At 36.0% G+C, this 27,907-nt stretch overlaps 1 protein-coding gene across 1 annotated transcript in view; it reads right to left on the reverse strand.

Moving 5' to 3' along the window:
* The window catches only part of MALRD1 (MAM and LDL receptor class A domain containing 1), a 694,737-nt gene that overhangs the window by 335,180 nt on the left and 331,650 nt on the right, over positions 1-27,907 (reverse strand). Inside the window, exons 27-28 of the mRNA XM_011972480.1 lie at positions 24,810-25,055; positions 23,032-23,189 (exon numbers count right to left, since the gene is read on the reverse strand). Of these exons, the coding sequence (XP_011827870.1) occupies positions 23,032-23,189; positions 24,810-25,055 (404 nt within the window). The remainder of the gene's footprint in view (positions 1-23,031; positions 23,190-24,809; positions 25,056-27,907) is intronic.

Raw genomic sequence — 27,907 nt, forward strand, 5'->3', positions numbered from 1 at the left:
CACACACACACACACACACACACACACACACACACACACGGATTCCCCACTGAGTCACTGTACACATTTGGGTTTTCTAATTATATCCGAGATGTTTCAGCCCCCATACAAGACTCCTGTCAGGTGACAAACTACTCTTTTCCTTGCTGGTTGATGGGGTTTTTCTAGTATCCCTTCAATTGATTAAGCAGTTTAATTGATGCAGGCTAAAAGCTCATTGCCGTCATTTAAGAAAGTAAGTAATATTATAAACTTTTATTTATTTGTTTGAGATGGAGTTTCACTCTTTCACCCAGACTGGAGTGCAATGGCGCAATTTCGGTGCACTGCAACCTCCGCCCCACGAGTTCAAGTGATTCTCCCACCTCAGCCTGCCGAGTAGCTGGGACTACAGGCACCTGCCACCACACCCGGCTCATTTTTGTATTTTTAGTAGAGATGGGCTTTCACCATGTTGGCCAGGCTGGTCTCGAACTCCTAACCTCAAGTGATCCACTCACCTCGGCCTCCCAAAGTGCTGGGATTGCAGGTGTGAGCCACTGCACCCGGCCATAAACTTCTTAATACATTGCGTGTTATACAATTTACTTAAGTAATGATCAATGTAAAGATATAAAAAAAACCTTAAGTGTGCAGTCAGTTGTCCCACAAGGCTTATACTTTAATTTTTTAACAGCTTACACATTTAATCAGAAAGTTTTGGCAGCTGCAACATTGTTTTTACATCCGTTAACTTAATTCAGCTCTATAATTAAAATTTTCTCTTACCAAGCTCCAAATCACTGCTATGCTTAAATAATTCTAGGAAAATACTAGTGTCCCTTGGTTGTTTGCCTGCTAAATGTTGGGTAATGGCTGTGTGTGGAATTAGTAAACCTTTGAGTCCTATACCTCGACAGCTAGTCTGGGGTGATGGTTAAGTGCTTGGATCTTGGAACTGGACTGTCTGGAGTTGTACTCCAGTTCAACCACTTACTAACATTAAAAAGTTAATGAGTTCTCTGTAACTTAGTTATCTGATCTGCATAAAGTATGATCACAGTAGCTTTTTTGCACTTATTATGCACATTAAATGAGATCATGTAGTTAAAAGAGTGCTTAGTTCATAGGAAGAGATGAATAAGACCTAGGTACCACTAATTGTTCCATTAAGCAAACATTTATTAATTGCCTATTATGAGCTAGGTTGTGTTTGGATAATATTGGTATTAGCTCCAGGGAAATGCTAGCTGCCGCTGCTGGTGGTGGTGGTTTTTGTAACTAAGCATATGTCTTCACAAACCCAACTATTTTAGTCTGTGTTCTTCATCTCTTTACCCAGCTGACCTAAAAAAGGCAACCTCATGGAGTCTAAACAATATCTTCTCAAAAGTCTGAATTTTGTATTTTCTGGATTGGGTCACACATTATTGTGGACAATTGCTACATAATATTTTAAAACCATTCGTCCACTTACTGCTGCCTAAGAGAATGGCCTGATATTTAAAGTCTTCTCATTCAAAAAGTCTCAGATTTGATATTATATTAATCCTGTGTTTGTTGAAAATATTTTTCTGAAAAAGAAATTATAGCACATTTACCAAAAATTCCCAATTAAGAGTGAATAAAATGGAAAAATCCACATGGTCATATATCTTATCAAGATGGACTATATTACTAGGCAACATTTATGTCAAAAAGATTCATTTATGTTCTTGTACACAAATTCAGCTTTTGACATAGTAGATGTCTAAATCTATATATTCTGCATTATCCCATAAGCTAAATGGAATTTCTAGAACATTAATTAATCATCTATTTTCTGCTACCATGCAACATCTATTCTTGACTCTTCCTAGATTAAAGTAGGTCCTCACTAAACACTTGTTAAAGAAAAAAAAAAGGAAGGAAGAATGGATGGGAAGGGAAAGAGGAGGGAGGGAAGAAGGAAGCAAAAAGGAGGGGAGGGAACAAGGAGGGAAGTTGTTCACTAGCTTCTGTCTAGTTCTACTTTCCTAGCGTCCATTATCAAGGTTATTCCCTGAAGTGTACAATGTTCACACTTAACTGAAAGATTTAATTTAGATTTTCAGAGGTCAAGACCTAGGCTTGTACTATGCAAGTTTTTTGGTTTGAAATGCCTGACTACAGCTTCATTCCAGAGTGCAAATTATTTCACCTATACTTTCTAAGTAGTGAGAAAAATGACTGTTTTCTAGACTTGAGGTTCATGAAGATTGCCTTAAGGTTCATTTAGAGTGGTTTGTAATGAGGTGAAAAAAAATCTATACTAAACTTATCATACTAAATCTAGCTTAAATCTACAACCTTGACATTGGATAATACAGGCAATATGAAAAACAGAAAGCACAAATATAACACATTTGGAAAATGTTTAAGAATTGCTTAAATGAGGGTAAAACTGACAAAAAACTATAAGCAGTCATGGATGTTATCCATGTATTAATTAGACATGGCTTGGAATAGACACAAAGCAAGCTACTAATTAACCAAAATCTGAAATGTCAATGGCTAAGATTATTTTGTTGCCCATTTTGTGATGATATTGTGGACTACAGAGTTTACAGATCTAAATACGTCATGATCACCATATATTATATGCATCAAAATATCACTATGCACTGCATGCATATGCATTATTATTTTTCAACTAAAATTAAGTTAAATTAAAAATTAAAAAAGAAGATGGAGATATTTTCACATTGTGCAAATTGGAAGTAAATTTTAGCTGTATGTAAACTAAATGAAACTAAACCACCACTAGAATTTAAATTTAACACAATTATTTTTAATTAAAGTTCTTATTGTGAGATAACTATGAATTCACATGAAGTTTTAAGAAATAATATGGAGCAATCTCAAAATACCCTTTATCCAGTTCCCCCATTGGTAACATCTTTCAAAACTAGAGTACAATATCATAACTAGGATATTGACACAAATACAGTGAAGATACAAAACATCTCCATTACCACAAGGATTGATAATATTCTTCATGTTGCTCTCTAATAGCTGTACCCACTTTTCTCCTATCCCATTTCCCTCCTTAACTTTTTGCAATCCCTAATATGTTATCCATTTATTTTTATTTTATTTATTTATTTTAAAGACGGGTCTCACTCTGTTGCCCAAGCTAGAGTGTTTTGGTATGATCATAGCTCACTGCAGCTTTGATCTCCTGAGTCCAAGTGGTCTTCCTGCTCCAGCTTTCCGAAGCACTGAGAGTACAGGGGTAAGCCACTGAACTCACCTAGCCTGTTATCCATTTTTAAAGGAATTTGGTCATTTCAAAAATGTCATATGAATGGAATAAAAAAATTAGTCACTTTTTGGAATCCTCATCTTTCACTCAATCTGATTCTCTGGTGACTCATCCAGGTTGTTGCATGCATCAATAGTTTGCTTCTCTTCATTGCTGGGTGGTATTCTAGGGTATGGATGTGCCACAGTTTATTCAACCATTCACTCAACTGAAGGCCATCTGAGTTGTTTCTAGAAATTGGCTATTGCAAAGAATGTTGTTTCTAGATAACGGCTAGTACAGTTAACAGAATGCTGTTATAAACATCTGTGTACAGGTTTTCACTTGAACATAACTCTTCATTTCTCTGGGATAAACAACTATGAGTGCAACTGCTGGATTATATGGTAGTTGCATGTTCAGTTTTTGGTTTGTTTTTAAGAAACTGCCAAACCCTTCGTTACAGAGTTTCTATACCATTTTATATTCTCAGCAGCAATGTATAATGATTCAGTATCTCTTTATCGTCCCAAGCATTTGGTATTGATGTTATTATCAGTTTTTTTCACTATTCTGGTCAGCGTGTAGTGATATTGCACTGTGGATTTACCTTGTATTTCCCTAATGGTTACTGATGTTGAAAACCTCTTCGTGTTTTTGTTTTGCCATCTGTATATTCTCTTCAGTGAAATGTTTATGTTTTTTGCCCATTTTCTAATTGGACTGTTTAATTTTTTTGTTAATGCATTTCACTGATGTATGATTTTCATTGTTTGACTATATCGCCCATTATCTATTCATTGGAAGGACAGAATATATTATTCCTTTAAAATACTCAAAGGAGAGTCAAGCATGAAGTCAAGGATCAAGGCTGGGAACTAGAATGTGCTTATGAAGAGAAACCATGTGTGAAGTTTGATATTTATCTTTCCTTTCGTGTTGAAACTGGCCCAATTTTCCAACAAGTCAGATGCCCATAGAACTGAAGATTGAGAAGCCTACAGTTTCATCTACAGATGCACCTGCTGCCTCTGACCAATTCCTATTCCTTACCCTTCCTTAATTCCTGTTTTCCTTCACGTGGTTACCATGAGACACTAGACCCTTCATTCAAGCATTTGCTGCCTGTTGAACAACTTTTCTTCCTTTCCTTTCCTTTTTTCCTTCCCATCTATAAAAATCCTTTAGTTGGGGAGGAGGAATGGAGTTGAGATTTGGCTATCATCTCCCTGGCTGACATTATCTGTAATATAATAAAGCCTTCTTCCCGGGCAATACTCATTGTCTCAGTGATAGACTGAATCCATGGTGTTTGGTAACAGTGGTATGGAGACACCCATTTTCAGGGTTTTTCAAAACTCTCTGCTTTGAACATTTTTGCTTATACCTCTTGGACACACAGATAAATATTTTTTCTAGAGAACATACAAAGGAAGAATATGGCTATGTAATAGGATAGTATGTGCAGCTTCAATTTTACTTACTACTGCCAAATTGTTATTATTTTACCAATTTATACTCCTGCCAAGAGTATACTAAATTTTTAATTGTTTGTTCCACATCCATAGGAATCCTTGGTATCAGCTTTTTAACCCCGCTTTTGCTCAACATTTGGGTATTTAGGCTTTATTTGCATTTTCCTGATCACTACAGTGGCAGGGCATCTTTTTATAGGTTTATTAGTTGCCTTTTCTATTTCCTCTTAGGTGTGATACCTATGTATGTCTTTTGTCAATTTGCCTATGCTAAAGCAATTAGAAGTTCTTTAATTTTTATTATTATTATTATTAAGAAACAGGGCTTACTCTGTTGCCCAGACTGGAGTGCAGTGACACAATCACAGCTCACTGTAGCCTTCAACTCCTGGGCTGCAGTGAGCCTCCTATCTCAGCGTCCTGGGTTGTTGGGACTACAGGTGCACACCACCACATCTGACTATTGATTTTTATTTTTTGTAAAGATAGGGTCTCACTATGTTTCCCAAAGTGGTCTTGAACTCCTGGCTAAAAGGCATCCTTCTGCCTCAGCTTCCCAAAGTGCTGGGATTACAGCTGTGAGTCACCATGCCTGGCCAGGGGTTATTTATAGAGGCAGTAGTATATGGTGGTTACAAGCACAGGTACTGAAGCTTAAATCTTGGGATTTGATCCATGCTCATAAAAGCCAGATTCCAGAATTGGGGAGTGGGGAGTAGAGTCAAGACAAAAGGCGAATTCATCAGGAAGACAGACCCCGCCTCATTTAAGACAGGAAGCAGCACATGTGTTTGGTGGTAGAAGGTATATACAAGGGTTCTATATGAAAAACTAAAACAAAAATCTGATATCATATTAATCATCAGATTATCCTATTTTGTGCTTTTATGGAGAAGTTGGCCCTCTAATAACAAGTGAGGGTACTGTATTTTTTCTCACTATAGACCTACTAAGTGAGTTGTACATGGCACTGTCATGTTAATGCTCTTCTGTCTGTGAGATATTATTTGAACATTCATCATGTACAAGAACAGCATAATTTTTAAAAATAGAATATGTCAACAGATCTCAATGCCCTTCCTTTGCTTTAAAAACAAACATTTTAGTTTTCCTTGGATATTTATTTGTCATGAATAACTCACCCGCTGACAACATTCTCCCTTTCTAACATTACCTCCTAAATGACAGACACCCTTAGCCAGGTTATGGGAGGCAAACAATAACAGCTTGTGCTCTAAGCTTACCACCTGACGGGATCTCATCGAGGCCCAGCTATCAGTGAACACAGGCACGAAGTTTAACGAACACCCATCCAACCAGACAACGTGTGAGACCAAATACATAGAATGAATTCTGGCCACAAGTGAAAGGGCATTTAATGGAAATACAATGAAAACTCCTGCTCAGAAAAGTAATAGATGGCACAGTTTTAGAGGATACAGATATTAATGCAGTCTATTTTAACAACACAACTAAACAAATATTCTGAATTTTACTTTTTCTCCCTTTCCTATGCTTACATTTCATGAAGGATTAATTGAAAACTTTACCTAAAGTGTGTTAAATGCTTTATAGTTTCCAAAGTACTCTTTCATTCATTGTTATAGTATTTGGTGGCCCTGAAAACAATTTGCAACTCATTATAATCATTATTTCTTACATGTAAAGAAAGTGGCTTATGGATTCTAAGTAGTTTGCCCAAGATCATGAGTAGTAAGTGGCAGAGTTGACATTCAAATCCAGGTCTGTCTCCAGCTACATGGCCAGTGATCTTTTGTCACGTCTAGGAGCCCACTGTGAAATTCTCTTGGCTAAATACCTCATACTTCAGGAAATAAACTCAATAGGTCACAGGGTCTTCATTGCTCCAACAAAAAGAAAAAAAAATGCATCCTAAGGCAAAAGTAATCCCTATGTTTAGTGAGTGGTGTTACCTGAAATTGGAGTCTGTGTATGCATTGGAAGAATAGAACATGTGGTTCCTTTAATAGATTCAAAGGAGGGTCAACATTGATGCAAAGGAATGAGTCTAGGAACTAGGATATTTGTATGGAGAGAATCTCTGTATGAAAGTTTTGAGATCTGATTTTCCTTTTGTACTCTCAGTACAGCCATATTCTGGGTTCTAAGATTCTAATTAGGATCAATGCTTCTGTAAAATCTATAACATGCAAATAAGCCATGTGTTGGTGTTTTTGTTTTGAATTGACGGATGGGACCAAAGAGAGATGTGGTTTTCCTCCCATTGAATCTTTGTTGTAAACAGTATGTTGATTGTAGCAGATGATCAAGTCAGGGGTCTCAGACTCTTAGGCAGCAACTAGAACAGAATAATCCATGGCCAAAACTATTGTTGGGAGTTGCAGGGAAAAGTACACAATGCTGAGAAGCAGCGCACAGTAAACAACTCTGTGGGAGATATAAAAATAAACTCAAAAATATAAGAGAATGGTTGGGACTTCAAAGAGGGAGAGGAGGTGACCCTTCTTGTTGAACGTAAATTTCCCGTAAAGGTAATAATTATGTTCATATTTCTCCTTCTACATTCTACCAGTAGTTTTAACTTCCTTGGTACAAAATAACAAAGAAGATGTTGAAGCATTCTTACCAAATTAAGAAATATTTAGAAAGTTGGGGTAATGTGTATATATGCAAAAGACCACCAACGCCTCATTCCAAATTTCGATTATTTTCACAAATTCTGCCTTTCAAAGGATTGATTTTTTGTTGTCATGAAAAACCTACTAAATAAAATGCTAGTTCTCTTGATGAATATACATAGGACATGCATTTTCATGGACTCATTCATAAGAAGTTATAAGGAAAAGCAACTAGTACATTTGCTTTCTCTTCTCTGTGCATAGCATTTCATATATTTTCAGAGCTCACCACATATGAGAAGATACAATGGATATATCGAGTGCTCTGTTATGTATAATGATTCTGATCCAGGGCGTTCACATTGAAGTTATTAAATTTAACAGAAATTTTCTGAAGTGCTAGTTTTTAAACAAATTATTTCAGACACAGAATTTTAAGTAATTTGCAGTATGTGTGTGCAAAATAAGTGAAGCGATATAAAACGATGACTTCCCCAGAGGTCTAGGAAAACAAAGTGACTCTATTATGGATATGTCAGTTATTTGCTACCATTGATTGTTTGCCTACTCAATGATCTGGCTATATTTACATTAACAAAATTTTCTAAAATATTTAACAGTGCTTAAGCTACTTAGAAAAAAAAACATATATTTGTGGCTTGAAAGTGTAGAGGAAAATAAGTGGAAGATTTTCAAGGGAGAAACATATATCAGAAACTTCTAATATGAAATAGAATATACTATGTCTTAGCCAAAGATAAATTATCTGTAGTCCCAGGTCAACACTCTGCCCTTAATCATTCTACAAGGCATAAAAAAAATTAAGTACTGAAATATCTGCTTGAAATTATTATATGAGTTTTTTTTCCTAATGATGTTTATTACTACATGGATAAAGTAATAATAAAAAAGCATAAGTGCATTCTGAAATCACTGCAAACCATCTATCTATAAAAATAAAACTGTTAACAATCTCCCTACATCTAAGGAAACATAGTAAATTGTAAAAGTTTTACTTATATGCTCCCATTATATTTTGTGTTCAAATGGAAAAACAAAATAAAAAGTATTTTTTTCTCTAAGCTTGACTATATTTTTAATTTATCTTCTGCTTAGACATTTTTTAAAAACCTCACGAGAAACAAAATTGCTTAGTAAAGAGCTTAACGCCATTTGAAGTATTATTTTATGCTTTTCACAATACACTTTTTGTTATGTTTTATATTCTTTTGACTACCAAGAAAATTCAGCTCTGATTCTAATGAAGCCAACAAAGTAATTAATTTCAATGTTCTGCCTTATAATTTGGGGATTTTTCTGAAAAACAACTTAAAAGAAAACCCTAAAAAGACTAAAGAATATTCTCACCATTCTTTCATCATTCAGGAGCCATATGTACCTCTAACTTTGGTAAAATTTTATTTGCTGAATGACCCCCAGTGAAGTCAAAAAGAGTCAAGATAACTCATTAAAAATATGACCTGTAAAATCCTTAGGGCTCATGAATGCTGATGAAAAGAAATCCATGAATTCACATAAAAATATTATTTTACCCTTCTTTTTAACCTTAAGTCTCCATGTCACTTCAATTGCTAGCACTCAGAATAATGATCCCTCAGCTCATAAGTCTGAAGAACTAAGCATGCTTTCTTGCCACCAACAGGTGAGCATAAAAGACAAAGCAATCATCAATGATTATATGTGGATATATTAAATGGCACATTGTGAATGGAAAATAAAATGTATCAGCATTTGTAACCCGTAACAAAGTCCTCAATGAGTCATTCATGGAATTTTTAATGGCAAAACCCTAATACATATGGTCTAATCCATAAAGTAAATTCATAACCATATGGTCTAGTTTATAAAAAGAATAGTAATTCGTCCAAGTCCATTTTTAATAACTTCTATTTTTTATTCATGAAGGCATAATACTCACCACAACATGATATAAGGGTTTTAAATCACGACTACAAAACTAGTCTTTTTTTTGGAAAACATAATTTCTTTTTAGACTGCATAGATAATTCCATCATCAGCTCCCAATTTCCCCCAAATCTTCCACTTTGTAAATTATTACTATAGCTTCACATATTTTTCTCCCTGTTCATAGTTAAGCTTCTTTAAGCACTATAAATGTCTTATTTTTTCTAACATTATATGAGTCTACAATGAGCCATTTATTATGGAGGACACAAAACTAAATTGTACCTACATCTGACTCTCAAGATAATGGTAGTAAGTGACAAGATGCAGAAGGGAAAATATTCAATCTGGGTCTAGAAAGATGTTCAGGATTTGGTTATGTCAAAATCTACATGTGTGTGTTGGCGGGGGAAGGATGGAGAGGAGACAAACATTCCAAATGTAGAAAAAGACATGGATTTAACAAAGGCACAGATAAGAAAAAGGCATAAATAAGAGCATGGAAGACACATGTGTATTAATAATATGTAGTTACCCTGGCTTATTAAGAAAGATTGTAAGGGAATAGCTTTTTTATTTTATTCATGTTTTTTGAGATGGGGTATATTAGTCTGTTCTCATGCTGCTAATAAAGACATACCGATGAGTGGGTAATTTATAAAGGAAAGAAGTTTAATTGACTCACAGTTCCACATGGCTGGGGAGGCCTCAGAGTCATGGCTGAAGACAAGTGAGGAGCAAAGTCATGTTTTACATGGTAGGAGGCAGGAGAGCTTGTACTCCCACTTATAAAACCATCGGATCTCCTGAGACTTATTCACTACCGCAAGAACAGTACAGGAGAAATCGTCCTCATGATTCAATTATCTCCAGCTGGCCCTGTTGTTGACACATGGGTATTATTACAATTCAAGGTGAGATTTGGGCGGGAAACAGCCAAACCATATCATGGGGTCTCGCTATGTTGTCCATGATGGTCTCAATCTCTGGGACTCAAGTTTAGTGATTGTGTTAAGTTTGACAACTTGCTCTCTGCAAAGGTGAAGAACGATGGCCTTCCCAGAAGAAAGAGGGTTCTTAGAGACTGAAAGATGGGACTTGGAGAAAAAGTAGACGGTACAACACTCATTCTTAAGAGGGGCCAATATTGCCCCAAAGGGACAAAAATTGGTTCTAGGGGGAGCAGAATTTTAGGTATCAAACAGTTTGTGGCTTTCCAAAGCTCAGTGTTATACATGCAAGTCTCATTCTTCAAAATTTATTTATTCTTGTTGGGTTTATGCAAGTATCATGTTTTCTTAAGTATAAACATGAGTGGTATTGGAGTTCTCCAAAATTACATGAAAAGTGCACAAGACAAATGCTACAAAGTGTTGGCAAATAGATTGTTTTGATTAAATAACTCTCTTCTGATTGTTTGATCAATCTTAAAGTCGTATCACTAGAGGTGGCCAGCGTGTGCCTGTTGGCTGCCACTGACTGTTGTGTTAATGCTGTTTATGCTTGATTCTCGATGATCTTGTGCGAACTTGAGTTATAAGAATTAAATTAAACATTTATATTTTCTTAATTCTACAAAAGTTATTTTATCTGTCATCATGTCCATTTCTACAAAGAAAATAATGTCAATGTCTGAATGAATATCTAGCAACTAAGTTGAAATTTGTTTTCTCATATCAAGAAAAAATTAAAAGTTAAGGTCATTCAAATAATATTCAAGGATTTCATTTTTCAATTATTTTTCTTCTGCCGTTCCAAAAGCAGTTTTGGATTAATTTTCAATTTGATTACTTCCTATTATTTGTGTTTATACAAACTGCTAACTTGCATATGTAATTTGGTACATCATAACTTATTTAATTTAAATACATTACATTAGAAGTTACCCAAAAGAAATGATTACAAAGTTAAGTTAAAGCTAAATATAAGTTAATAAGTCAGAAATAATTGAAAATTACAGAAACAATGAAAGCAGTGCTATGTTAAATGACACAAATAGAATCACAGTATCAGATATGCAAATGTATGATGTAGACTGTAGAGCGTAGAATAAATGCTTGTTTTTATTGTCATTAACATCATATCCTTAATTACTATCCAATAATTAGTGAATTCAGGGTCCACTCAATACATCCCAAGCTTCTCTTCCTCTGTGTATTCTCTCATTTGAAATAATGTTCTCCTTTCTTTCTTCTTTTTTATTTATTTTTATTTATTTATTTATTTTTATTTTTGAGACAGAGTCTCCCTCTGTCACCCAGGCTGGAGTGTAGTGGCGCAATCTTGGCTCATTGCAACCTCCACCTTTTGGGTTCAAGTGATTCTCCTGCCTCAGCCTCCCAAGTAACTAGGATTACAGGAACATGTCACCATGCCTGGCTAATTTTTGAATTTTTAGTAGAGATGGGGTTTCACCATGTTCGCCAGGCTGGTCTCAAACTTCTGACTTCAAGTGATCTGCCTGCCTTGGCCTACAAAAGTGCTGGGATTATAGGCGTGAGCTACCACACCTAGCCTCTTGCTTCTATTTATCCAAATTCTACTTATCTTTCAAAATCCAATTTAATTTTTTTATTTCTTCTAAACACTTTCAGCCTATAAATACTTCAGTAGCTTTTTAATTCTTAGAATATTGAATTATTCCGTAGAGTTGGCATTTATGTACTGCTTGTACATTCAATCTTTCATTCAATTAAAAAATATGTGTTTAATACCTACTATGTGCAAGGCACTATGCTACTCGCTACACACAGGATAGTAAACAAGGTAGATGAGGTCCGCATCATGAAACTTCCCTAGTCACTGGAGAAGAGAACTTTTCACTACTCAGTCATCAAGCAGTGTGGCAGTGCCAGGAGACAAAGACTTAATCACATGGGAACACAGCGCCACTTAATTCAAACCCATTCCATGAACCTCAGAGAGGTTCCAGTGCCAAGAATGTAGCACGTGAAGTCATAAACCACCTTTTCAGGAAAAGGATGACTTCCGAAGGAGGAGAATTAAATACTGAAGGACATTCAGGGTCCAATGAGAAGCTCTTACAACTTCTGATAGAAAGAATTCGTGCCATACCATTGCTTTTTGCCAGCAGTTAAGCCTACTTTAAACTCACAAGCTCCATGAGACCAGAGTGTATTTAGGAAAAGCTCACTAACTATCTGTTTAAATTGCAATGAATGAAAGCAAGGGTGAAAAAAACTGGGATGGAGCTGGAAACTCAGTACTTGCAGAAGAAAGTTGCAATCCTAAATTAAAGGAATTGTTAGTTACAAATAGTCTAAGTTGGGCATAGTATATCCCAAACTGCTCAGCTTTTTTGTTGTTGTTGTTTATATCTTTCATATAATACTATCCACAGTGGGAGAACCATAGCAGAATTTACCAATGAGCTTTATTGTCACAACAGATTATCAGAAAATATTCCTGACTTCTTTAGAAGATGTAAAGAAATACACTAATCTAGAAAAATGTAAGTTTGTCTAAACATTTCTTCATTTGTTAAAAAAAAGTTTAAATCATTTATTTTAATAAAAATTCCCTCAAAGATTACAAATGCTATTGTTTTGTACATTCATTTCTTACAGAGATAAAATATGTAAGATTATTGCCATTTTAATTGCTTATTTTATCGATGCATACGAAAGTGAATCACAAGGGTTTTCTCTGTATTCCAACTCTGTGATTTATAATTGGTAAAAATGGACTGCCAAACTTATAGCAGCATCTGAGTCAGAAATGTGATTCAGTTAGAACAATCAGGCCACTGATAAGCAATTCTACCCTACTTTGGTTGCAGCACGTATTGAAAACTGTAGAAAATGAAGAGCAGGCATTAACAATTAATTAAGAACTTATGAGTTCTACAAAGAGTTACTATCATGTGCTGAAAACTGTTACAATTTTTCAAGCAATGCCATGTGCTGAAAACTGTTAGAATTTTTCAAGCAATGCCCTAGAAAAATGAGAAGAGAAAAAAAAGAAATGTTTCACCATGAAAAATTTGTTTGAAATAATCCAAATTCAAATACTCTCAGTAAATAAGCAGAAGTTAAATTGAAATTAACTGGCTCTCAGGACTCCTACACAGACCAGTTGTGTGTACAGCAATTGTACCTACAAAGTTTCTGTGGGCAAATGGACAGTACCATGTGAAGCCACTGGCCTATTATATTTTAAACCAGACAAGCCACAATATTGCTTTTCTTCTCTTCCTTCTCTCAGATCTTATAATAGCTAAGATGACAATGTCTATGACTACTTATGACATTTGGAGAGGCACTCTCGAGTCCGGGTGACAAATCTCTCACTATATTAATCCATGAGCAGCCAGTTTGGAAGTTGCTGACTCTACCTGGCTGCAGGCCTGATGCCTAGTTGGCTGAAATAGCTCTTTGCTGTGGCAGCATTTAAACTCATTTATACTTTGTCTGCTCTAAACTTGGCTCAGATAGAATGCTATCTTCAGTGACTTAATGGATCTCAAATGTTAGAAGCTGGAATTGCTTTTTCATATAAGAAATTCCTCCACAGACAAGCACACTCATATTTCTTAATAAATAAATGTAAACACTGAACACATAAGATAGATGTCCTCATAAAACTGAAAATTCTTCAGGCTTCTTAGAAACAGAATATTAATTTTCAAGAGAGTTATAACATGGATGGAGGAAATACATCTTTATTTTCACAAACTTCAACTAAAGTTTTGGTATTTTCTTCATATTGTGAATACAGGCAACAGATCACAGGTACTAGTAGTACCTGTGACTTTCTCACCAATAGTAATAGTAGATATTTTAATATCCCATTATAATACTTTGGCTATCTCAAAAGTATCATTTATGTTTATCACTCCTTTAAAATAATGGTAGTTACTTCTTCCTCCATAAATCTTGTTTAACATATATTCACAAAGTCACTATTACAGATTTTTTAAAAATATTTTAATAATTGGTATTACTTTGTTTCTAATTCATTCTTTCCTAACCAACATTAAAATGCAGCTATTCCTACAAAACTACGAAAAGAAAATATTGAAGAAATGCTTCATGACATCAGAACGGACAAAGATTTTTTTGGATAAGACCTCAAATTCACAGGCAACAAAAGAAAAAATAGACAAATGAGATTGCATCAAACTACAAAGCTTCTGCACAACAAATGAAACAATCAACAGAATGAAGAGACAATCTACAGAATGGTATAAAATATTGCAAACTATTCATCCAACAAAGGGATAATATCCAGAATAAATAAGGAGCTCAAAAAATTAAATAGTCAAAAAAGCAAATAATCTGATTAAACAATGGGCAAAAGACCTTAATATACATGTCTTAAATGAGGACACATACATGGCCAAGAGATATATGAGAAAAAAATGCTCAGCATCACTAATCTTCAGGGAAATACAAATCAAAACCATGATGGATATCACCTCATGCCTGTTAGAATGGCTATTATCAAAAGGACGAAAGATAAAGAAGTGTTAGCAAGGTTGTGGAACTTGGATAAGACCTCAAATTCACAGACAACACAAGCAAAAATTGTATAACAAGTGTTTTACACCCAGTAACACTGTCCCCTTGCACACTGCTAGTGGGATTATAAATTAGTATAGCCATTATGGAAAACAGTATGTTGGTTCCCCAAAAAAAAAAAAAAAAAAAATTCAAACAGAGCTACCATATAATCTACCAAACCCACTACTGGGTGTATATCCAAAGGAAATGAAATCAATAGGTTGAGATATCTGTCCTCTCATGTTTATTGTAGCACTATTCACAATAGCCAAGATATGGAATCAACTTCAGTGTCCAAAAATGAATAAATGGATAAAGAAATGGCGTCTACATATACAATGGAATATTACTCATCCATTAAAAAAATGAAATCCTGTTATTTGCAGTAACATTGATAAAGCTGGAGGAAATTATGTTAAGTGAAATACACCAGGTACAGAAAGACAGACACCTCATGATCTCATTCATATGCAGGACCTAAAAACTTTTATCTCATAGAAGCAAGGAGCAGAATAGTAGTTACCAGAGAATGCGGAGGGGACAGGGGAGGTGAAGATGGGGAGAGATTGGTGGAGTATGAAGTTACAGTTAGTAGGAATAAGTTCTGGTGTTTCTTGGCACAGTAAGATGAATATAATTAAAAATAATGTACATTTCAAAATAGCTAGCAGAGAGGATTTTCACTGATCTTACCACAAAGAAATGACAGATACCTGAGGTTATAGATGTGCTAACTACCCTGATTTGATCATTATACAATGAATACATGTATCAAAACATCACACTGTACCCCATAAATATGTGCAATTATTATGTGTCAATTAAAAATAATTTAAAAAATAAAATGCAGCTGTATTAAACATGATTTTAAAATGTCTGAGTTATATTAAATATGATAAGGAATAATTTAGATAAACGCAATAACTGTTACTAGAAGCTGGCAAACTAAGTTAAAAAAAATAAAACTGCTGAAGTTGATGAACACAAAGTAGTCACCTCTCCTCTCTAATATGTGTGGAATACATCTATAGATTTATTAATATGTAGAGACAGAAATTTCTGATTTGTATGACTTCAGAGCCACTGAAAAACTCTGAGGGACAGTAACCTCTCTGACTCCTGAGTATTAGAATATTTTAAATTCTAATAGTAGAAGTTGAGTATTGCAGTTAAGAGCATGAATATTGAAGTTAGAATTGTTTTTTAATCCTGATTATTCAACGTACTGTTTGTATGACCTGGGTCTTAATTTTGTGGTCTGTAAAATTAGAAAACAAAATATCTTCCTTGCCATCTTATTTTGAAGATTAAATGGATTCATACAGTTGGAAGACATCACATGATACAGAAAAAAATGAGACCAGGCCTGTTGGCTCACGAATGTAATCTGGCACTTTAGAAGGCCGAGGCGGGAGAATCACGAGGTCAGGAGTTCGAGAGCAGCCTGAGCAACATGGTGAACCCCCTGTCTCTACTAGAAACACAAAAATTAGCCAGGCGTGGTGGCATGCACCTGTATTCCCAGCTACTCAGGAGGCTGAGGTGGGAGAATCGCTTGAACCAGGGAGGAGGTGGAGGTTGCAGTGACCCGAGATTGCATCACTGCACCCCAGCTGGGGTGACAGAGCTAGACTCTGTGAAAAGAAGAGAAGAGAAGAGAAGAGAAGGAAAAGAAAGGGAAAGAAAGGTAAGGGAAGGATGGAAGGTTGGAAGGGGGAGAGAGAGAGAGGGCAGGAGGGAGGGAAAGAAAGGGAAAGGGAAGAGGAATTAGTCAATATTTGGACTGCACACAAGAGTAGCAGCGCTAGTGGGAGTAGAAATAGAAACATAATGGCAACAATCATAGTGATAATGTCATTCTTTAGAGCTGACTATATACTTCTCTGTAAAGCAAAAACTCCTGGGCTCCTGGGATAAATTAAACTAAGGTGTTAGCATCCTAATGGACATCTTTTCTTCATGACAGAAGAGATTCCAGTGGAACTAGCTTCGTAGGAGTCCTACCTGGAAATAGTAGAGACACTGAAAGGTAAAGAACATGGGAACAGAAGAAGTTTAAAAGGAAAATCTCACATATTTAAAAATATGCCTGGAATAATTATTGCCATGTTCTCTAAGACGATATAAAGAAATATTTATTTTCTATAACTAGAGTATTGTGATGTGGCAACTAACTAAACTCTGGGTGTGTTGATATCTTGCGTGGTTATACCTTAGTGAAAAGAGAATAAATCTTAGGGCCCTAGAATCACTCAGCTAAAGGGAAAAGTACAGCTGGGAACTGCTTAGGGCAATTCTATCCAGTCATCCTTCTGCTCACTGAGATACATGCATATCCGATTGCCTCCCTTGGAAAGGCTAATCGGAAACTCAAAGGAATGCAACCATTTGTCTCTTATCTACTTATGACCTGGAAGCCCCCTCCCCACTTCGAGTAGTTCCCCTTTGCTTTGAGTTGTCCCACCTTTCTGGACCAAATCAATGCTCATCTTACATATGTTGATTGATGTCTCTTGTCTACCTAAAAATGTATGAAACCAAGTTGTGCTTGGACCACCTTGGGCACATGTAGTCAGGACCTCTGGAGGCTGTGTCATGGGCACATGTCCTTAACTTTGGTAAAATAAACTTCCCAAATTGACTGAAATCTGTCTCAGATACTCAGTGGTTCACACCTTAAAATGCAAAGATCAACTTTTCTCCAATTATTTGGCCAAGTACATTAGTACAATACAACAAAACTATGCAGATTACACTGCTAAGATACTGAAACAATTCTGAAAAAGCACTAAAAATGTAGTTTAATTGATTTATAGTCCAAAATCCACATGACAGTCTTGGAGAAGTCAAATTCCCTATCCAGATTCTATGTATCTTCTATATTATGTATACCTTTTTTCTGAAATAATGAATAAAATGCAAATAGTATACTCAAAATAGCATAAAATAGTCAGTAGCTTGTCAATATCAAAATAAATCTAATTCTGAAAACCTGTCTAATTACTACTCTAGTAAAGCAGTTATAGGATGAGTATCCCTAACCCTGCAATCCAAAATCTGAAATGCTCTAAAATCCAAAACTTTTAGAGGGTCAACATGATGCTCAAAGCAAAGGTTCACTGGAGCATTTCAAATTTTGGATTTTTGGACAAGGAATATTCAATCTGTGTTGTAAATCTTTTCAGATTAGGGCAGTGATGAGTATGCACGCAGAGGATGTGGTGGAGATGGGTTTGGATGGATGCAGAGAGCTTACCATGCTTACCATGAATTCAGTTGACCAAGGATCATTGCTCCCTAGACTAAGGTTAAAAGTGGACCCAGAACGGCCACAGTATTTTACTTAAAGAAAGCTAGCTTCTCTTTATCTGACATTTTCCACAGCCTCTTGAACAAAATATTTATTTCCCTATTACATATCAAAATCGTTAGATAAAATTTCTAGGAAGACAAGTAGAAGAGCCTTAAGTTAGAATTCAGAAAAACTGAATTCACATCCCGACTTTTTCCTTAAAATACCATGTGAGCTGAGGCAAGAAATATAAACTCTTACTCTTGCTTCCTTCATCTGTAAAATGAATAGCTGAGAGTAAGACCCCAACAACTCTAAAATTATCTGAACCACTAAGCAAGATAAAGCAATGAACTAATTTAATTATGATCTTTCAGCATAACTAGGTTGCTATATCAGGAGGGCTCTCCTGAAACACATTATTTTTCTCCACTTCTGGCTTGAATATATTATATTTTCTATCATGACTGCATAATGGATAGTCCTGAATGCCTTCAATTAAATATATTCAAATTCCCTAAAGCATGCAGTAATCTTGATTAAAATATCAACAGTTTATTACAGATGGAATAGTTCCAAAGGAAGATAATGCTCTTCAGATAGCAGGTGTTCTTGCATTTTATTCAAAAGGCTGATTGAAAAGACGAAAGGTCTTTTGTTTCTTGTAGAGGCTAGACAGATTTTACCCAAAGAAAACAAATTATCGAAAACAAAGTCCATTTCAATATTTCCCTCAAATTACTTTTAGTGTATTCATGTATACATATTACTCATCATTAATTAACCCTATCAGGGCCGGGCGCGGTGGCTCACGCCTGTAATCCCAGCACTTTGGGAGGCCGAGGCGGGTGAATCACGAGGTCAGGAGATTGAGACCATCCTAGCTTACACAGTGAAATTCCGTCTCTACTAAAAATACAAAAAAAAAAATTATCCAGGAGTGGTGGCGGGCGCTTGTAGTCCCAGCTACTCGGGAGGCTGAGGCAGGAGAATGGCACGAACCCGGGAGGCGGAGCTTGCAGTGAGCCGAGATCACGCCGCCACTGCACTCCAGCCTGGGTGACAGAGCGAGACTCTGTCTCAAAAAAAAAAAAAAAAAAAAACAACTTTAACCCCATCAGGAAACAAGTGACAACAGGTAAAACAGTGGGAGTAAAATTAAATATATTTGCAAAATGAGTTAACTTTCATCTTGTAAAATCCCTTTTCTACTCTTGAGTGCTTATTTTTTGTTTTAAATCTTACCTGGTCTGGAAGGTAATGCATTTAAATTTAATAAGAAATTTAATACTGAATATAAATGAGTTAAAAAGGAAAAATGAGAAATGTTAGCAAAAATAAGGATGGCATTTTAAAAATGAACTATTACAAAATTCAGAAAAAGATAGGGCCCAGTTATTTTTACTTAGATTAACATCCAGATCTCCTCCTTAGAAAGAGATAAACCAAACCAATTATGCAGACTTTCTAAACTTAATTTCAGAATACCTGAGTTCAAGTCATAGTCGATCGACTTACTAGTGACCTTGAGTTTATAACTTAGCCCATCTGAGCCTCTCTTGACTCACTCATAAAATGAAGGAGTGGAGTAACAGAGATTGTCATTGCTTCCCACAGGCTGAATCTCATCACACAGTGTTTGGCTTGGCTCAAGCAGAGCGTGAGAGCCAGTCATCCTACCTGGTAAACTCTCTGATCTCATACAAAACAGACTGTATTTAAAAAATTGTTATTCCTTCCAAAAAGTTAACTACATCCTTTTAAGGGTTATTTTTTTTTTCTCATTCGTAACTAAAGCAAACTTCAAGAAGAAGAGAAAATTAACATCAATTTCTCAATTTTTTGGATCCTCTTATTATTCACCCATTGCTTGATTAAAGACACAAAAACTACATTTGTTTCAGTTGCATCTCTCTAATGAAAAGTAACTCTCATGTAACCAAAGGCAAAAAAAGCAGAAATAGGTAATAGGTAATATGGTACTGCTTTTTACCAAATGTTCTCAAAAGCAATAGCTTTGCTTTATTGAAGTTTCTCTGAATTTACTTTTTTATTACAGGAGTCATTTAAGAATCATATATGGCCATTCTAAGAACCATGATTCATTTTTTTTTTCTAAAAATATATTCTATGCAATGTGTATAGATCTGGGTAAAAGGGGATCTTCATTTCAATATTAAAGTCAGTGTGGAACACTTGGGGCTTGGAGCTGGGAGTAAACAAATGAGTTCTGGACATAGACATACTTGGATTCACGTTCTCACTCTGTCCCTGACTGGGTATTTAGCTATAGGGTGGTAAAGTTATTTCTGTGACCCCTCTACCCCTTTAGTAAAATAAGGCTCCCATTATTTAACTCAGAGGGGTGTGCTAAGAATTCCATGAAATAACATAAGTAATGGTGTTCTATAAATGACATATTCATGTATGCATTGTTGTAGTTATCTATAATCAGTATTACCCTATATAAATGATGCTACTGGTAAATTATTGTTCAATGGCACATGCTTTTATATCTGATTCCATGTTCGTTTCTGATTTAGATGGCAGACTCTTCTTCAGGCTAGACTTGAATGTCACACATGTAAGGCACAATGGCCATCCCTTCGCAAGCGTTGTCCTAAATAAGGGTTGGCTCCAGCCCAGCCACAACCTCTGGGAGGCCATCACTTTTTTGCTTCATCCAGCAGACTCTTTTCTGAAGATCTGAGAGGGACACTTGGCACCTACAACTTCAGTGCCTTGCTCTCAAGACTTTACAATCAGTTTGTTGAACTAGAAAAATTTCTGATGAACAGTCAGTTAGTAGGAATCTTTCTGGAGCTGCAAGACACTCAGAAAAGGAACCACTGTGGGAGGCTGGGCAAATGTGGCCAAGGAAAGTTCTGCAAAAGGCCGAGTTTTCCTGATTGGGTGTGACTCCGTGTGGAGGGAAAAGATAGAAAACACAGAAGTGGGCCTACCTAAAAAAAGAGAGGGAGGGCCAAGTCAGAGGGAGCGCATGTGTATACTAGAACATTTTAAAAGATGAAGAGTAAAGAAAGAAATAATTCGGAGGCAGAATCCTTGCCTTTATTGGGTTTACTATCTAGCTAGGATGCTTTCAAAAGAATGAGCAAGGTAAAATCCAGCGTGATTCCACACAGAGACAGCCAAATAACTACTTTGTAATGCTGGTTGGAAACACATATCTTATTAATCACCAAGATGAAATGATTGCCCTAATATTCATGAATATAAAATCCAACTATATTATGAGAAATTTCTTCACAATCAACATGACTAATTAAATATAGGCATATACTTTTTAAGTGTGTGTATGTGTGTGTGTGTGTGTGTGTGTGTAGTAAGAAGATAGGCTTTTTAAAATGCTGTTAAATTTCCCTAAGAATCAATTAGAGGAACCACAGGAATTCTATTCCTTGGTAGGAAGACTAATATCACAAAATGGTTTAATATTACACTTTCTAGAAATATAAAGCTTGTCAGTATAACATAATTGAAATGTAAATACAACTGAGGCAAATAATAAAAGCAAAGCCCACAGAGCAGTACCAAATCTCTTACATGGTGCACACCATAGAATCAAGTATCACATTCCAAGAGTGCCAGTGAAGTCCTCTTACGAGAACTTTAAGTGCTATATGTTTGTAAGTTTCCATCTTTAAATATAAGAATGATTTGTTCTGGTTCTTGCAACATGTATTTTATTAGGCAGACTTTTCTGCATCATTATCGAAGAGTCTTAAGTTATAAAGTCAATTCTGGTTTCCGATGAAACATAAGACTCTGCAGACATAAACTGTTCAGAGGTAAAAGCTCTTTGGTATTCAGCTCAGGCATTTTCTATCAGTGCCAGGGCACTTAACCAAAGCTCATGTGTGAGGAAAAAAAAAAAAAAAAAAAAAGCAATGGTCTTCACGGCATGCTTTAAAGTAAGCTTTCTAGGAATTCCACCCAGATTCTTCAAACAAATACACACATACTTGTGCACGCACACATATATCTCCTTTCAGCTGCTGTTTTAACTCAGTAAAGAGTAAAGGTGTTTGACCAAGTCTCATTAATATTAATATTTACTATGTTATTTTGTTCCCTGAACACTGTCACTTTGTTATACTAAATTAAAGCTCTAGCAGAAACATCCAATTAATACTCAGGAAGAAAATGCATTACCGTGTCACAGTTAATAAGCAGTTCCGTGTAATCATACCTTGATCATTCTCCTGAGTAGTTCAGCCCTTTGCACAGTGTGCTTCAAACCAGAATGTCTATTATTAGTTCCCTTAATGATTGCTCATATGTGAGGAAAAATGGATAGCCGCTCTTCTTTCAGATACACAAATAATCTATTTTCTTTTATTGGAAAGGATAGGGAAGGAAACAACGAAATAGGAAGAAGAAATGTTCGTGTCTTAATTATTATTATATAAGGAGTCTCTAGGATTCAGTCATCATCACAGGATATGATGTTGAACTCAAAGCTGGTTCTCATGCCCCAGCTTACCAAACCCCATAGATCATTTCAGCCACAGGAAATGGCACCTTTGAAAAACAGGGGGCCTTCTCTAGCCAAGTCAACTCCCTCAGGCCACATGACACCTACAGAGAGGGGGCCAGGTGTGGTGGCTCACGCATGTAGTCCCAGCACTTCGAGAGGTTGAAGTGGGAGGATTGCTTGAGCCCAGGAATTGAGACAAGCCTGGGCAACATAGTGAGACCTGATCTCTACAAAGAATATAAAATTAGCCAGGCATGGTGGTGCGTGCCTGTAGCACCTAGCCAGGCATGGTGGTGTGTGCCTGTAGTCCCAGCTATTAGGGAGTCGGAGGCAGGAGGATCGCTTGAGTCCAGGAGTTGGAAGCTGCAGTGAGTGATGACTGCACCACTGCACTGCAGCCTGGGTGACAGAGCAAGACCCTGTCTCTAAAACAGAACACAATAAGCTCAGAGGCATCACAGGTCATGTTCCTACCTTGATGAGAATCTGAATGGATCCTGTTGCCTTTGCAGATATGAAATACCAGAAGCTCATGGTGCAGGCTGTACTGGATTCCCGCCACATGGTACTCCTGATGTGTGCTTTGTCACCCCGAAGGCCCACTGGAGTGGCCTCCAGATACATGAAGTGCCCTAGGAACAATGACAGAATTCAGAAAAGACCAAAATAACAATGATGGGATTATTTTTACATTTCCATCATAGTTATGGTCTTTAATTACAATTCATATGATCTGAGCTGCCAAAAGTATTTTCATCTGGAACAGAAAGAAAATCGAATAGCCTTGCCTCTAGCTTGCTGACAGAACAATTTCCAACTGTCTGTGCTTTTAGCACATGCTTCACAGTATGCAGATTAACTGATCTGATGGGATATTTACGCCATTGAATCAACAAGATAGTTACAAAAATTATTTTATTGATTTCCCAACTATCAAGTGATTGTAAAATAATGTAAAGACTACCTATGAAATCTAAAAGAAAAGAGTGATAAAATGTGCTTTTAAAAATTCAGTCATCTGTTGAGTGTGTAAATACTGAGAATTTTAGTAAGTAACATGGGAAGAAAGGTATTGAGTTTTGTTCTTGCTCATTGACATATCCAAAACATTTCATGTATGGAGAGCTGAGTGCTTGAATGAGACTTTGGTCTTGCTCTCCATGGCTTGGTCAGTTTTTGTTTGTTTGTTTGTTTTTTCAATAGGCCTATGGAATTTCAGTATTTAGACTTCTTTGCCTATTACGTAGCATCCAGGGATTCAGGGTCCCTTCTTCATTCTGCTACTGTCCTTTATTCCTTCACCAAAGAGGCTGAGACTTAATCTCAGCTACTCACTACAAAAATGAGCCATGCCCAATACCCTTAACATATGTGGTTTTACAGTGAAATTTTCATGCCATCTCTATAGGTTTCAAACTCTTATCCCTTCATATACATCATCTCCAAATCTCTGTGAGGCACACAGATCGAATTTTATTATCTCAAAATGACAGATGAGGAATCTGAGAATCTGAAAAGTTACATGACTTGCTGATGATCATATGAGTGGCAGAATTCAGGGTTATTGATTACAAGTGTATGCTATTTAGGAAAGATGTTTGATGGCAGCATACATTCTCATCTAACTTCAATGACTGAATTAATGATTAATACTGGATTCTGGCTAAAAACTCTTATGGTTTGAATTGTGTTCCCCCCTTCCCAAAAATATGCCAAAGTTCTAACCCCCAGTTCTTATGAATGTGACCTTATTTGGAAATAGGGTTTTTGCTGATGATTAGGTTACAATGAGGCTATTAGGATGGAGACTTATCCAATATGACTGGGTCCTAATAAAACAGGGAATTTGGACCAAGAATCAGACATGCTCACAGAGAAGACGATGTGAAGACTTAGGGAAAACCACCATCCACAAGCCAAGGAACTACTGAAACTACCAGAATCTAGGAGGGGACATGGAAGAGATAATTCTCCCTCACAACCCTCACAAGGAACCACCGTTGCCAGTATGTTGATCTTGGACTTCCAGGCTGCAGAATTTGAGACAATAAATGTCTGTTGTCTAAGCCATCCACTCTGTGGCCCTTTCTTACAGCAGTCCTAAGAAAAAACATGCACTCACTACATGTTTGATCACCTTGCAGTATCATCGTGGTGGTCTCTCCAGAGCTCCCCAGGTGCTGTCGGAAAAGACATTTTAATGTACGTTGCGAATATCATGTGAAAGCAATTACGACAATCTAATCACCTACCATTTTCATTTCCAAGTGTGTGGTCTTTGGGAGGTCTTAAGCTTTGATGAGAACCAACCCCTAAAACCCAATCAAAGTTGTCAGCCAGGGAGTTGTGCCAGCCACACCAGCCTTTTTCAAAAGTGCAGGAGCTACCACACTCATTTTCATCAGTATTATCTCCACAGTCATCTACGAAGTTACAGCTTTGTTCCAGCCTATAGCATTTTCCATTCTGACATTCCCAATAGCCAAGTGGGCAGAAACCTAAAACAAAAAACAAAACAAAACAAGAATGAGCGAACACTCCTAACACATTCGGTGAGGTCAAAAAGCAGTAAGAGTGGACTCATTTTAATCTATAAAGGAACATATTGTTCTCAGGAATTTCAGGTACCTGAACCCCATCTCTCTCTCTCTCCCAGTCTACTCCAGGGCTCTAACTATAGAAGCTTATTCATGACTATGGTTATTTACAAATGCTAAAAAAAAAAAAAAAAAGCATCACTTTATTGATCTAGGAAAGTACCCCTCTGTCTCCCCAAATGCAGCATTCCTTGTAAACTGAGTTCAAGGATGTAAATTATATCTGAGAGCCAATGTGAAGCCTTCTATTTTTTCATCTGGAAATAAAATCTTTAAGGAACTAAGAGGTCATGTATTATGTGGCATTTGGAAATACATTCCATTAGCATCCATTCACTCCAATATTCTTCAGAAGCCACGATATGTAAGACACCTCCTTAGAAGCACGACTGCAAATATATAACTAATAACTGACACTACAACAGATTTTTTCTCTAAAATGCATATTTATTTGTCTATAATTTGGAATTTTTAGAAGCAATTTTTCTACAACACAATGTCAACCATAGAGATTTGTTCATAAAACATGAGAACAAGCAATGCCTTTGAAGACCTGAGTTTGACCTCTAGTGCTGATATTTATTCGTAATGTGACTTGGATCATACCAATATTTGATAAACTTTAGTTTCCTTATCTCAAAAGAGATAAAAAGAGCAAAATCCTAGAGAAGTTAAGCTAATTTAAGACAGTATTGTGTGTGTGTATGTATATGTGTGTGTGTGTATATATATATATATCACTGCTGCCTAGAACAGTGCATGGCTCTTAGTATGTGATTAGTAAATATTAGTCAAATAAATGAATGAGTGAAATAAAAGTGCTTTGGAATAAGGTTATTTAGAATGTATACTGAAGGTATTATTATTATTATACTACTCCAATATTACAACAGAATTTAACTGTCATGGGTAACAATATTTCAATAGAAAAAGTTGTTTAGAAATCCAACTTGGGATATCAGCTTCACATTTTTTTCTCTGACACTACAGGATCTGACATTTTCTTTCTTCTCGTCTTCCCCTTCTTCCAGGTAGAGGAGCTGATAACATCACTCCTTGTTTTACTGTAATGGTGGTAGCCTCCCCGCATGAACCTCTGGAGGCCAGTTACCTGGTGGATGAGGGTTGATGTGGGTCAGAGGTAGGGAATGAAGTTCAGTATTTATTATAAGGTTTTCTGGCATCTGGAAACGACTGGTGATAAAACCTCATATAGAAGCATGTATCTCACGGATAAGCCTCACATTTTAGACAATAGATGGTCAAGAGGGAAGCGAGTAGAAAATGAAGATGAATGGAATGCCACATTGAAGCCACTGGAGAGGAAACTGGTGTTATGAAGGCTTCTGGCTATTTTGTGTACTACGCTGTTCCTGAACTGTTTGAGCTTGCCTAATTAGGTGAACTTTCCATTACGAAGCCATTGAAAATAAGTTTCAACCATGCACTCCGTCTCTGACAAAATTTTTTTGGTTAGGTTAATTATTAACGTTTTATGAAATGAAAACACAACATAGCAAAACTTGTGAGATGCAGCAAAAGCAGTACTAAGAGGGAAGTATACAGTGATAAATACCTACATTTAAAAAAGAAATACCTTAAATAAACATCCTAACTATATTTGCCAGAAAACTAGAAGAAAAAGAACTAAGCTCGAAGTTAGCAGAATAAAAATAATTATAAAGATTAGAACATAAATAAATAATAGAGAATAAACCATAGAAAATGTCAATAAAATACATAGTTCATTTTTTGAAAAGATAAACAAAACTGACAAACACTTAGCTAGACGAACAAAGAAAAAAGGAGAAGCCTCAGATAAATAAACTTAGAAATTAAAGGAGGAGTTATTACAACTGATGTCATAGAAACATAAAGGATCACTGAGACCACTATGAACAATTATACACCAAAAATCAAATAACTTGGATAAATGGATACATTCCTAGAGATTCCTACAGCCTACTAAGACTGAATCATAAGAAACAGAAAATCTGAACAGACTAATAATGAGTAATGAGATTGAAATGGTAACAACCCTCCCAATAAAGTGCAGAACCAGATGGTTTCAAGGGTGAATTCTACTAAATATTCAGAGAAGAACTGCCATTAATTCTTCTCAAACTCTTCCAAAAAATTGAAGAGAAGTGAACATTTCCTAATTCATTTTATTAATCCAGCATTACCTCAATACCAAAGTCATGCAAAAACACTACAAAAGAAGAAAACTACAGCCAATATCCCTAATAAATATGGATGCAAAAATCCTCAACCAAATATTAGCAAACCAAATTCAACAGCACTTTAAGAGGATCATGCATCATTATCATGTAAGATTACAGCTGATATGCAAGAATAGTTTAACATCAGGAAATTAATAATGTGATACCCCACATTAACAGAATGAAGAATAAAAATCTTATGATCATTTAAATAGATGCAGAAAAAGAATTTGACAAAATTCAACACCATTTCATAATAAATTCTCTTAAATTATATATAGAAGGAATTTACACCAACATAATAAAGGTCATATATAAAAAGCTCAAACACAACATTATACTCAACAGCGAAAAGTTTTCAGTTCTTTCTCCAGCATAAGCGGTAAAGAATTAATGCCCAGTCTTGGCACTTCTATTCAAAATCGTACCAGTAGTACTAGTCTGAGCAATTAGGCAAGAAAAGAAAAAAAGGAAGCATTAAAATATAAAAAGAATAAAATTATATATGCTATATATAATATATACTACATA

This window comes from Mandrillus leucophaeus, unplaced genomic scaffold (assembly GCF_000951045.1).
Source record: "Mandrillus leucophaeus isolate KB7577 unplaced genomic scaffold, Mleu.le_1.0 Scaffold1295, whole genome shotgun sequence".
NCBI lineage: Eukaryota > Metazoa > Chordata > Mammalia > Primates > Cercopithecidae > Mandrillus > Mandrillus leucophaeus.